The following is a 12,189-nucleotide window of genomic DNA, read 5'->3' as shown; positions in this document are numbered from 1 at the left end:
TAGAGAAACCACGAAATCTACCCACCTCCTCAGAGAGAGACAGAGCCAGCATTCAACTCCCAGCCCCCAGGGTCCCCACTTCTGAAGCAGCTGGTAATGTCCTAGGAGCCGGTGACGGAACAGTGTGTTACCGGAGGGGGACCTCTGAGAGGACCTGTCACAACTCACACCTTCAGACTGTAATGGTGGGGGAGGGTCAGAGGGCTACAGTGGCTCACGCCTCACACACAGGCAACAGACAACCAGGCCATACCACCTTCAAGTGCCTACCCCAAGGGACACAGCTCTGCCACCCCCCCAAAGGTTGAACAACCTCCCAAAATTGTGCCACCAGCTGGGCACCGAGGCCTCAGACACACGAGTCCAGACTCAACCCCTACCCGCATCATTGCTAAAAGTTGGACTGGAAACTTACAGCTGAGTTAAGTCATTGGAGGAGGCGAGGACTCGCTCTTGTCCCTCCTGACAGGGTCTCTCGCCATGTTGCTGAGTCTCTGTCCCCCGGGGGCCCTAATGGTAGGTCAGCAGTGCCACACCAGCACTGTTCGGTGTTGGGGATTGAACACAGGGCTTGGTGCACAGTAGGCCAGCATTCCACCAACTGCTGAAATCCTAACCTCTGTTACGTCTTTTTGAAGCAGAGTCTTACGTAGCCCAGGTTAGCCTTGAACTCCCTATATAAGCCAAGGATAACCCCGAACTCCTGCGCCCACCTCTTTAGTAGAAGGGTTAAAAGAGCCACCATGGCTGGAAATCTATGACCATCTTTTTTTTTTTTTTTTTTTTTTTTTTTTTTTTTTTTTTTTTCGGAGCTGGGGACCGAACCCATCTATGACCATCTTGTAATCATCTATGTCTACGTGTGTACGTGAAAACACCACAGACCAGAACATCCCCCCGCCCCCAGCCAGCGTCAAGCAGCTGGGGCTTAAGGGCCTACACCTGAGGACAGGGCAGTGTTTACACCACAGGGAATGAGCAACACTTCAGACAGAGGCCAGCAGGGCACTGAGGTAACGTGGCACGAGCCAGTCTCACAGCTTCCTCATGCTGCCCCAGCACGATGCTCCCAGCAACACAGAACATTCCAGGTTTCCTGCCTGACATGACCGGCTTCCCGTGGAGGAAGCAACAGGCCTTTGTACAAAACATCTCATCTGTGGGGCTGCTGAAGGGGAGAGGAAATGAGAGCCCAGGGGCTTCGGGCCAGGGTGGCCCTCTGCTGCCTTCCCAAAGCCTGCAAGGGGAAGATACCCACATGTCCAGACAGAAAGTGGAGACTGGAACTCACAAACACAGCAGGGCACCATGGCACCAAGGACCTGACACCGCTCGCTAGAGCTGTGACCACTGGTCCATTTCTCTGAGGAGAGGAGACGGGGCTGGGCGTTTGTTTTGGAGAGGAAAAAGAGAGAGGAAGGAAGCAGCTCAGATGCCAAGTGGATTTCATTCTTGGGAGAGCGTGTGAGCGTGTGAGCCGTGTTTTGTGTTTTCTCCCATTCCTGTATTTTCCACATGGAGAATGAACACGCCCCACTTTGGGGGCAGGGGGATCAGCAGGAGGCCGTGCTCCCTGGGGAGCAGCCAAGTCCTTTGTCCTACCCTGCCTGTAACTCCAGAGGCACCTGCTCTGCGACCCAGCCTTGGGCCCCTCCGGGGCCATAAAGGGACCATTGTTCTCTACCAAGTGACATCATTCTGCTGCCAGGATGGGTGAAAAGAGACCTGAGCTTGGGAGGGGCCTAGCCAGAAGAAAACTGTCCTGCCCGCCGCCCATGGGCAAGTGACATCATGCCAACCCTGAGGTGCAGCTGGAAGCCTGGATACCTGACAGGGGGCTCTTGGAGAGGGAGGAAGGGCCATATGGCTGAACTGAGACGTCCCTTCAGGGCCAGCATCCGGGAGACATGCAGAAATAGTGCCCGGCACATAGTAGGTGCTTAGGAGATGCAATGCATCTGTACCTGGTACGGAAAAGGCACACAGTAGGTGCTCAGGAGATGCAATGCATCTGTACCTGGTATGCAGAAGGCACACAGTAGGTGCTCAGGAGATGCAATGCATCTGTAACCTGGTATGCAGAAGGCACACAGTAGGTGCTCAGGAGATGCAATGCATCTGTAACCTGGTAACGCAGAAGGCACACAGTAGGTCCTCAGGAGATGCAATGCATCTGTAACCTGGTACACAGAAGATGTGCGAACCATGTTGGGAACACAGTAGGTGCTCAATAAATAATCCTGTCCTCACACAGCATTCCACACATGCCCACAGTGAGGACAGCACTTTCTGGTCCCAAGCTCCAGGTTCTCACCAGTCCTCCCAGCCCTTCATGGCCAGGTCCTACCCTTCTCTCTCTCCCTATCACCCTGACTACCCTGTTCCACTCACTGAGCCAGTCACCCTGGCTCTTCTTGCACACCAGTCTCAGCCTTGTCTTTCAGTGGCCCCATGTTGTCCCTGAGCCCCTCTGCACTTCCTTTGGCGTGCTGACAGCCCAGTCACTTGTGGCTTGCTTTCTCCTATGCCTCTGTTTCTGGTAGTCCTGAAAGACAGAGACCACTCGGGTGGCAGGCATGCTAGGGACAGGATATGATGTCTCCGTCACCTAGTGCATGCTCATCCTGGCTCGCCCAGGGCAAGACACTAGACTTCCTGTGTCCTAAGGCCCAGTCACTCATTCTCCCTGAGTCTCAGTTTACTCCAGGGCAGAGGCAAGGACTGAGGATGGAAGGGAAGTGGGACCAGGCCACAGGGTGAGAAGTCATAGCTTCCTGGGCCAGGTGAGGCAGGGGAATGACCTAGCCCTAGAGCTGCTAGACAGACTGCTAGCAGGACGGTAGCCCCCGGGAGACATGTGTGTCTGTCCTGTGGGAGCCTGCATGGGAGGCCTCACTTGGAAATAAAGGTCTCCGCAGATCAATTAAGCTAAAGACTTGGAGGCCCAGTCACCCTGGTCTGGGAGTGTGATTAACTGGAGGGAAGCTACCACAGCTAAAGGCAGTCTGAGACAAAGGGGTCCAAACCTGTGGGCTCTGGCCATCCAGTACTCAGAAGAGGGCTGGCTCTCCTCTGCACCGAGGAGTGTGGATACAAAGGGGAGCTTTCTCCATCCATCCATGTGTACGTACCTAGAGCTGACAGAGCATGTGCACACGAGGCACAAGTGCTGTGCCAGCCTCCACATGGGATCTGAGCACCTCAGGTTTGAGTACCCATGAGGGGTCCAGAACCCATCCTCCTAGCTAGGAAGGGATGAATGGCCCTTACAGCAGGGCTTCTTAAAATTGAAGGCAAGCTCGAATCATCTACAGACAAGTGGAAGGGAGCCCAGTTCAGAGATGAGAATGGTAAGGAAGGGTCGACAGGACTTGGCTGAGGCCACTCAGCCAGCCTCCCTTCACCACACATACTCATAGACACACATACACTCACACACACACATACACACACAGTGACACACACACACTCTCATATACATACACACACACACATACACACATGCACAGAGATACACATGCACACAGACATACATATACACATGAACATAGACACATACATGGACACATATATATACACACACTCATAAGACACACACACATACACACAACAGAGATACACACCCATGAACACCTAGACACAAATGCACGCTCACACATACACACAGAAATACATATACACATGAATACACAGACACACACATATACACATGGACACATATACATACATACACTCATACAGACACAAACACATATACACACAGTGACATACACTCTCACATATACATATACACGCTCACATACATACATGCACAGAGATATACACTCACACAGACATATGCACACAGACATACATATACACATGAACACACAGACACACACATATACATACACACACTCATACAGACACAGACACACATATACACACAGTGGCGCACACTCATATATTCATACATACTCACATACATACTCACATATACACACACATAGACACATTCTCACATATACATATACACATTTCCACACAGATATACACATACATATTCTCACATATACACATGCAGAGATACACACTCATACACACACTCTCTCTTACACATGCACACAGACATATACACATGAACACACAGACACATCCACATATTCACACACATACACATGAACACATATGTACATACACACAGAGATACACATGAACACACAGACACACAAGTACATATTCACACAGGCACACACACAGACACACACACACAAATACACATACACACTCACACGCGCACACACACACACACACCTGGCTCTTTCTCACACCCAGGCCTCCTGAGACTGACACTTTCGTGTACTTCTGGGTCCCCCAAGTCCCCATTCAGTCCCTCCCACCCCCAGGTGTCCAAGTCTCTAACACACCCAGCATTTCTCTGCATCGTGACCCTTCCTGCCTCCCTGGGCCTGGACAAAGTACTGTTTTATTTCCCTTCTTTCTTATCTGGGACAGCTAGGGGCCAGCCATCAGCCAATGACTTCAAGGCTGCCTTGAGATACGTCCAGCCAGGATGCCACAGATCCTCCAGTAGACACAGCCAGAGGCCCCTTTCTGGATGAACGACTGCTTGCAGCCCCACCCCCTCCTGCCTGCCTGCCTTGCTGCTTTAGGAAGCTCCCACCCGTAAGACAAATATTTAAGTTCAGAGTGAAAGGGGTGTGTGCGGATTCTCCACTTCGTTGGGAACCATTGAAGGTTTGAGAGAAGAGGGCTTTGGCTGTCACGCCCGTGAGCCATATAGAACCCAGGTGTTACACCCACTGCTTGGCAGTGCTCCTTGTCTGCCGAGCATCCCCCTTCCTCAGAGGGAAAATGAAGGCCGCTCGCCAGTCCACCCAAAGTAACACAGCTGGGAAGAGGCAGGTTCAAATCCAACCTCACGCAGGAGGATCTGCATCAAAACACCAATCCCCACCACACACAGTAGGACATCTTGGCACCCAACAGACTTATAAGTGTTTAACCACTATGTGCCAGCAGGGTGCTGACAGCATCTCACAGGACAGAGGACACAGATTTAAGTATGGGTTGAGCCAAGGACAGCTCTGCCCATGGCAGAGCAGAACAGAGGCCAAGTGGAAGTGGCCGGATCCAAAAGCCCAACAGTAATTCGCGATGTATTTATGCTGTGGGGTGCCCCTGCCCCGTGACTGTCAGTCACTCACTCGCCTGCTTGGCCTCTTGGGGGGCTGGCTTGCCACTGCAAGCATACTCCACATGCACAGAGGCACAGAGACTTAGGGCAGCATCCACAGTGAAGGGCTGGGGCAGAGGGCAGGGAACAGAGCCCGTGCTCTGGAGAGGATCCTGGGGAACATAACCAGGCACAGAGGAATGGCAGGGGCAGAAGAAGACAGAAGCTGACACAGAGAAAGACCTCTTCCTTCAAAGAATGGGTGGGCCTCTGTCTTGTGAACTCAAGCCCCAAAGGGGTGCAGACTCCCATACAAGGAGGCACCCCCACTAGCCTCACACAATGACTTGGTGACTCAGGTCAGTGGAGAACTCAGTGCCTGGCTGAGTCCCTGAAGCGCTGGGGGCAGCTGTGAGCTCTCAGAGGGTCTGCCCAACACTATCTCATAACCATACTGGCTCTGGGGACAAAAAGAGCTGACTGTACCCATGCCTGGCCTCGTACGCCCCTGAGAACTAGGACAACTCAGGCTGGGGCAGAGGCCAGCTATCTGGAGACAGCAGGCACCGCAGCTAAGCTTGGTTCTGGTTGGTGACGTGAGTGTCCCCGAAGTCATTAAAGGTCCCAGAAACCATTTGCCAAGAGCCAGGCAGGGAAGTGTTCTTCCTGCTTCTCTCCCAGCCAGACTTCCCGCACCACGCTGCGCATGCCTGTGCAGCCACCGTTCCGGCTCCAGGCTCGCCTGATACCACTTGCCCAGATTCTGCTCACTGGCTACAAGTGCCCGGGTCTCCCAGCCCTTAAGAGAACCCGATAGCTGGGCCAGGCTCTTCGTATAAGCCCAAGCTCCCAGGCCAGTGGGACAAACCACCTGCCACCCGGTCCCCTACGGCTCCTCCCCTCAGAAATCACTCAGTGCCTCACTTTCGAACAGTGGTAAGCAGACACTGCCTTAATTCAGTACACAGGCAACGAGACCACTTGGTCATCCTGGGAGGGCAAGAGGAGATGGAGCAGGTGTCAAGTAAGCTTCCCTAAAAATAGAGCTGCCGACATGCTGTGGGGGCGGCAGTGTCTCCGCAGCCCTGCTCACTGAGAAGGAGCCCTGAGTCCAATCCCCACCAGCTTCAAGGAGTGGGTGCTGCACCTGCAGAGCAGCCAGCCCGGCCTACTTCCCCCTCGGTATCCCAAGGCTACTCTCACTGACAGGAAAAGCCTAGCCGCTGGGAGTCAGCCCCGTCCCAGGAGTCCGAGGGAAGGGGCCTTTCCCAGGGTAGTCCTTCTATTTTAAACCACACACAACCCCAAGCTTACAAGATCAGGGGCCTCGGAGTCCGGCTGTCTCTTCCTGAGGGACGAGAACCTCTGCTGGCTGCGTGCGGAGAAGCGGCGGAAGGACTCTCGGCTCCGAGAGGCCAGGTGTCTGAAGGAGGAGGTGCGCTTGAACGGGGTGCGACCGGCGGACTCCCCGCTACGCTCGGTGCCCACCGTGGCCGTCACCAAGTGCAGCGCCTCTTGGAAGGACCGCCTCACCGTGCCAACCCACTGAGTCATGTGTGTCTGGGCCACCGAAAGCTTGTCACCCAGGTAATCCATGGGGCCAGCCTGGAGGAGGGGGCAGGCGGAGGCAGTTAGGAGGCCAGCACTGCCAGGGTCCTGGTCCTTCTGTCGGTGACCGTCCTTAGGTAGAAGAAGTTCTGGGCTCCGATGTAAAGCCCGGCTGAGCGCATCAGCTCAAGTAAAGTAAACATCGCCCGACAGGCATCCGAGGGTCACAAAACAGGGACGGTGACGGGTCAGCAGGGGGTCACCAGCAGGAGCCTCGAGTCAACCAACCAGGACGTCCAGTTCTAGTCCCCAGGGCCAACCCTGATGAACTCAAGAAGCAGGTGGTTGCGAGGAGCTGGGCGAGGGGGCTGGCACCCCGAACTCACTTCCGTCCATGCAGAGAGAACTCCCATGCGCACCTGGGAGCCACCGCCCACCGCCGTCCCCCTCTCCCTCCAGGCTCTTCTCACCTGATCCAGGCAGATCTCCAGTCCTCAGGCTGGAGACTCCAAACCCAAAGCCGAACCTGCCGGCCAGCAGGCAGCGCGCTCACTTCCGGAGAGGCAGCCACCCAGCCCGGGTCCCCTGGCCCGGCAGCCCGGAATGACATCAGCCCCCTGTCTTGGCGAGGGGCGCGCAGCCCAGGAATGCAGGAGGGGCCTCAGGAGGTAGCCGCCCAGGGAGCTGGCGTCAGCCCCAGTTTTTTTCCCCCCCTAAGTCTCAACTCGCTCGCTGTCCCTCAGGGACTTCTTGTGCCAGACTGCCTACCCACCCTAGGCAGCACTGTGCAGAAACGCGGCTGCCGGGCGTGCGGGTGAGTGCGAACTGGAGTGCTCAACGCGCGTGTGGGGGCATGTGCGTGGGAGGTGCGGCTGCCCCTGGGAGGTGGAGGGACTCTTGCCGCTCCAGCCTCCGGGGCTTCAGGTGGAGTCTGAGGACCTGTGGCTGGCTGTCAGTCTGCCTCCCTCTCCCGGCAGCGGCAGCGCCCTTCAGCTTCCTCTCCCTGCCGAGCTCCAGGCCAAGCCTCCCCCAACCAGCTCCTTCTCCCTCTTATCCACTCAGCAGTCCCTGCTGTCTCTCCTGGAGGATGGAAGATGCAGGTGACCTGCCCTGAGCTTCCCTCATGAGTGAGTCTGGGGCTGAGGTGCCTGCAGTTTTGGTAGGAGCAGGGTTACCATGGCAACCTGGGGGCACAGCATCTGCCCCTTCCCTAGGCTGGGCACAAGGAGCAGTGAGGATGATTCATGTGCACAGGGATCACATGAGCTCACTGTGTTTAACCCTTAAGGGCTGGAGCTTGCGGAGGCTGGCGTGATAAGAGAAGAGGGTGCACGCTGGACAGGGAGGGGCATCAGCGCAGTGGGATTCTGGACCTTCCGGCCTCCCCAGGATCTATACCCCGTTCTCGGTGGTTCCTTCTGCAGGTGAACAAACGCCAGCTCCGAGAGGTGGATTCACATGTCCAAGGTCACACAGCAAGAACGCAATCATGGTGCTCTTGGAAATGCCCCCCTCCCCGTGGTTGTGTGCACGACTGACCCTGCACCTCTGGCCACTGTGAGGCCTCAAAAATATTGACTTTTCAAAATGCCAAGCCAAATCCAAGGTTGAAAGCCACATCAGCCCAACCGCCTGGTATGATCTCCGAGCCGCCCCCTCGCCTCTGTCCTGAGTAAATATTTGCTCTCCAGACACCAGACTTGCCAAAGTAAGTTTATCTTGAAGGCCCCTGTGACAGACAGTGTGCAGGCTACCAGCTCCTCTTCCTCCTCCTCATTCCAAGCCCCCCGCAGTCCCGGCATCTCCTGGTTAAAGGTGAGAGCCGGTTGCCTCCTCTGGCCCAGGCTCACCACCCTGTGCTATGGAGGGTCAGAGGTTTGTAATACAGCTGCTGAGTGACACCACCTGAGTCTGAGACATGCTCAAAGAATCCCATTTGTAAAAGGAGAGGCTGAGGCCCAGAAAGCTGAGGCTGTGTGTGGTGGGCTGTCTCCCAGAGACACCCAGGAATCCCAGTACACTTCCCAAAGTGCATCAGGGTTGGTCTCTGAGCTCCACACAGTGAGGATCCCTTTCCGAGGTGACTCTGGGCCATGCCATGTTGGATGCTCAGGTGGAGAAGCCCACAGGGAAGAGAGTAGGGTTCCAGCTAGAAGCCAGCACCATGGCTGGCCACTGGACAGAGGCAGGTAGCTGCCCCCAGTCAGACCCTGAGGACAGGCCAGCTTCCTGACTAGAGTTGCTGGGACACTAAAGGTTACTCAGCCAAGATACCCTCAGTCTCCCGGTCATACGTGCAAAGGTCCCAAGGCAAGCCGCAGAGGACTGTGGGGATGAAGACACTGGGTAACAATGGAAGGTGGACCTCTGACTGTGTGCCCAGCAGGTGAGATGTCACCCTGCCCGCACCCCTGCCCGCACCCCTGCCTGCACAAGAAGAGCTATGTCAGGGGAGAGCCAGTCCCCTTCTCCACCTGTGCCTTGCGCCTTCCCTGGCCTCCAGAGACTACTACGACCACAATCACAGTGGGGGTGGGGGGGGTTTCTGGCCTCCACAAGGAATTCACAGCAAACCCCTGTCTCAGATCACTTCATAGACTTCCCAGGTAACCAGGGATAGACAGAAGACAGGAAAGGACAGACAAGGCCCACCCCCTCTGGCCCCAGAAATGCTACCCCAGGAATCTTTCGAGAACCGGAGGACCCAGGTGTGGCAGGCTATCTAGACACAGACATGGGGACCATTCCAGCCTTTGGAGGGAAGAATGGGGGGCCACGACGAGAGGCATGAGACACATCTAAAGTAATCGCAGCTCCTGCCGAAAGGCTTCAGGAGGGACACAGCACCCATAATATTTCTTAGAGACACTCAACACCCCAGATGAAACACTGCCCCGTGGGGACGGACAGGTACCATCTGCTTTGAAAACGCCTTAGACACACAGGTTTTATGTCCTTCCCTGTCCTGGACATCATTTTAAATGACTTGAAAGTGCTCAGAATTAGGGAGGTGGGTGCGTGACTGTTGACCCCAGAGTTCATGGAGAACGTCACAATCCACCTCGGAAGGAAGAACACACAAGGGGCTGACGCTTAAAAACACATCCATCACAAAGTATCCAAGTGGGACACAAGAAGCAGGGTGCTCGGCGGAAAGGGGCGGACAGGCTGGGGAGTACGGGGTTATCTGGATCCAGGGGCAGAGGAGAACTCCATTACATGGACCTGGTCTTTCCAGTATCAGCCTGTATTCTTCATGGGATTTTGCTTTGACTTAAAAAAAAAAAAGTACTTACAGCATTATTTATCTTGACCACGGACAATTTTGTTGCTTCCTGATAATAAGTTATGGCCCCATGGGCCGTGCCCTGCCCCCTACCCTGCACTGGACTGGCTAAATCAAGTCACAATCTGCAACTGGCTTTAACCAGTCACTGAGAAAGTAACTAAACCTCTCTGATTTCTTTCGCAGATGAAACCACCAAGTGTTTCCTTGTCATGGACGTGGTTGGTTGGCCCCTTCCTGTCCCTACATCACAATGGCGCACTTGGTCTTTTGCCCATGGGTCTGGCTCAGAGCTATACAAAGGGTGACCATATACCTCAGTGATCAGCCAGCGAAGAACTCAGAACCCAGGTCCCCTTGTCCACAGGGAGACTAGCCCGGGGTCAGTTGGGGACAGAGCTCACCAGACCCCTGTGTGTCCCCAACTCTGTCGCTGCTCAAGTCTATGGCCAGGCCTCCACGTTAGCCCTGAGCTCAGGAGTCCCCAACGACTCAGCACACAGACACCAGCCCGAGTGAACTCTGTCCCCCGGCTCCTGTCATCGCTGTCCCCCGAGTACTAGCTGTGACCAAACACCAAGCACCCTGTCCCACACCATGTATGATGTCACAGACAGGGCGATGATGTCACTGTAGTGCAATACCATGTGACCTCACAGTGTTAAGCCATTACATCACCAAATTACATCACACACTACCCTGCGGCCTGTCGCTCAACTGTGTCTCAGTCACACCTCATCTGCTCATGCCAGCAAGAAGCTCCACCCACATTTTACAGATGGAGAGCACAAAGCAGGGAGAAGGGACAGATGTGACCGGTCCAGTGTCAAACAGCGCAACACAGAAAGGCTGTGGATCTCGGCTTTCGGCCTGCTTTGGAGAGACAAGAGCAGGAGAGAGCCGGGAGCCAGATGCTGGCTGCTAGCTCCGGCTTCCAGTGTCACCACGTGTTCTGGGAGTTGGGCTATAAAAAGCATTACTCCTGAATCTGGGGCAGCACAGGCGTCCCCCCAGAGGGCTGTTTCTGCAAATGCTATTCTCTCCAGGAAACTCTGGGGACGCCGCAGGCATCCTGAAAGCAAACCGTATCTTCCTTACATAAGGAATCTGCAAAACTGGAGACCTGTGGGGACCAGGAAGGAACTGAGGATGCGGACCACATTGTGACATGGGGCAGAGAGCCTGCGGGTCTCACGAAGGGAAGAACTTGTCAGTCACTCATTCATTCATTCACTCATTCACTCATTCAACAAATGGTTATTCCACATACATCCAAGCTGACAGGGAACATAGCTGTGCTCACTCCCTGTGCAGCTCAGCCTCTCTAAATCTACAGAATTGAAAGAGAAGCTCTCCACCCCTTGCCGGGCCACCTCAAGCCCGGGGACCTGGGGTTGGGGGCACTGCTCCTTCCCAGATCTGGATTGAGCATATACCTTCAAGATTTCTCGATCTAGCAAAAGAGAAAGCCAAAAAGGAAAAGCTGACATGTGCCTGTGACCCAAGAACTGGGGGACAGAAACAGAGATGGCAAACCCAACGCAATGAGGAGATGGGTTATCTGGGAGGGGTTTGGATGGATGAATAGGAGTGCTTCCAGTACCGAGATGGGAATGGCCAGAAGTGTGGCCATGTTTAGTCTTGACTCTGGGAGGTTGACAAACTACATATATCCCTTCCCAGAGTGAAGGCCACATCTTCTCCCTCCTCCTCGCTTCCCTCTGGCCAGACAGCCCTAGGCTATTTCCCACTTTACCCAGGAGGTCTCTTCCCTCAGTCTCTTTCCGTTCCTTCCTGGGCCATAAGACCAAGCTGAGGAAGTGGACTATCACGCTGTTGATAAGAGCGCTGTAATAAAACCGTTACTCAGAGGTGTTCAGATCTGAGATCCGACTATGAGCTCTCACCTCATTCAACCCCTGGAACAACTTCGCGTGTGGACTGGTGAGTTCCAACACAGCCACCCTCAGCACCCTGCAGGGCAGTGAGGTGCCGAGAGCTCCAGGACACGCTCACGGAGTGGCTGAGTGAGACTTGGAATTTGATCTCAGGTTCCTCTGGCTCCAACACTTCCCTGCCTCTTCCCCCCGCACCCCCCATACCTCAGCGTATAAGACAGAAGTCACACATCACACCAGAACCCCCAGAAGGGTCAGCTTAGCCCCACTGGTTACCACTC

At 54.8% G+C, this 12,189-nt stretch overlaps 1 protein-coding gene and 1 long non-coding RNA gene across 11 annotated transcripts in view; one reads left to right on the top strand and one right to left on the bottom strand.

Moving 5' to 3' along the window:
* The window catches only part of Kiaa1671 (KIAA1671 homolog), a 142,676-nt gene that overhangs the window by 48,622 nt on the left and 81,865 nt on the right, over positions 1–12,189 (bottom strand). The window contains exon 1 of one of the 6 annotated variants that reach the window (XM_006249575.5): positions 6,491–6,965. The exons of the other annotated variants lie outside the window; for them this stretch is intronic. Coding sequence (XP_006249637.1) covers positions 6,491–6,772 — 282 coding nt within the window. The 5' untranslated portion in view covers positions 6,773–6,965. Of the gene's footprint in view, positions 1–6,490; positions 6,966–12,189 lie in introns of those variants that run through there. 6 annotated transcript variants of the gene reach the window in all.
* Positions 6,627–11,896, top strand: LOC102552141 (uncharacterized). Of its 5 annotated transcripts, none has more exons than XR_005492077.2 (4): positions 6,627–6,763; positions 7,184–7,392; positions 7,787–7,851; positions 8,149–8,418. It is a non-coding gene; the product is annotated as an uncharacterized LOC102552141 (long non-coding RNA). The 5 variants fall into 5 exon arrangements; XR_005492075.2 differs by having other exon boundaries at positions 7,184–7,538; positions 7,790–7,851; XR_010056596.1 differs by lacking the exons at positions 6,627–6,763; positions 7,184–7,392 and adding exons at positions 7,400–7,538; positions 10,197–11,896 and having other exon boundaries at positions 8,149–8,432.

Source organism: Rattus norvegicus, chromosome 12, assembly GCF_036323735.1.
Source record: "Rattus norvegicus strain BN/NHsdMcwi chromosome 12, GRCr8, whole genome shotgun sequence".
NCBI classification, from domain to species: domain Eukaryota; kingdom Metazoa; phylum Chordata; class Mammalia; order Rodentia; family Muridae; genus Rattus; species Rattus norvegicus.
Note: the sequence above shows the minus strand (reverse complement) of the source record. Positions and strands in the feature narration are given on the sequence as shown.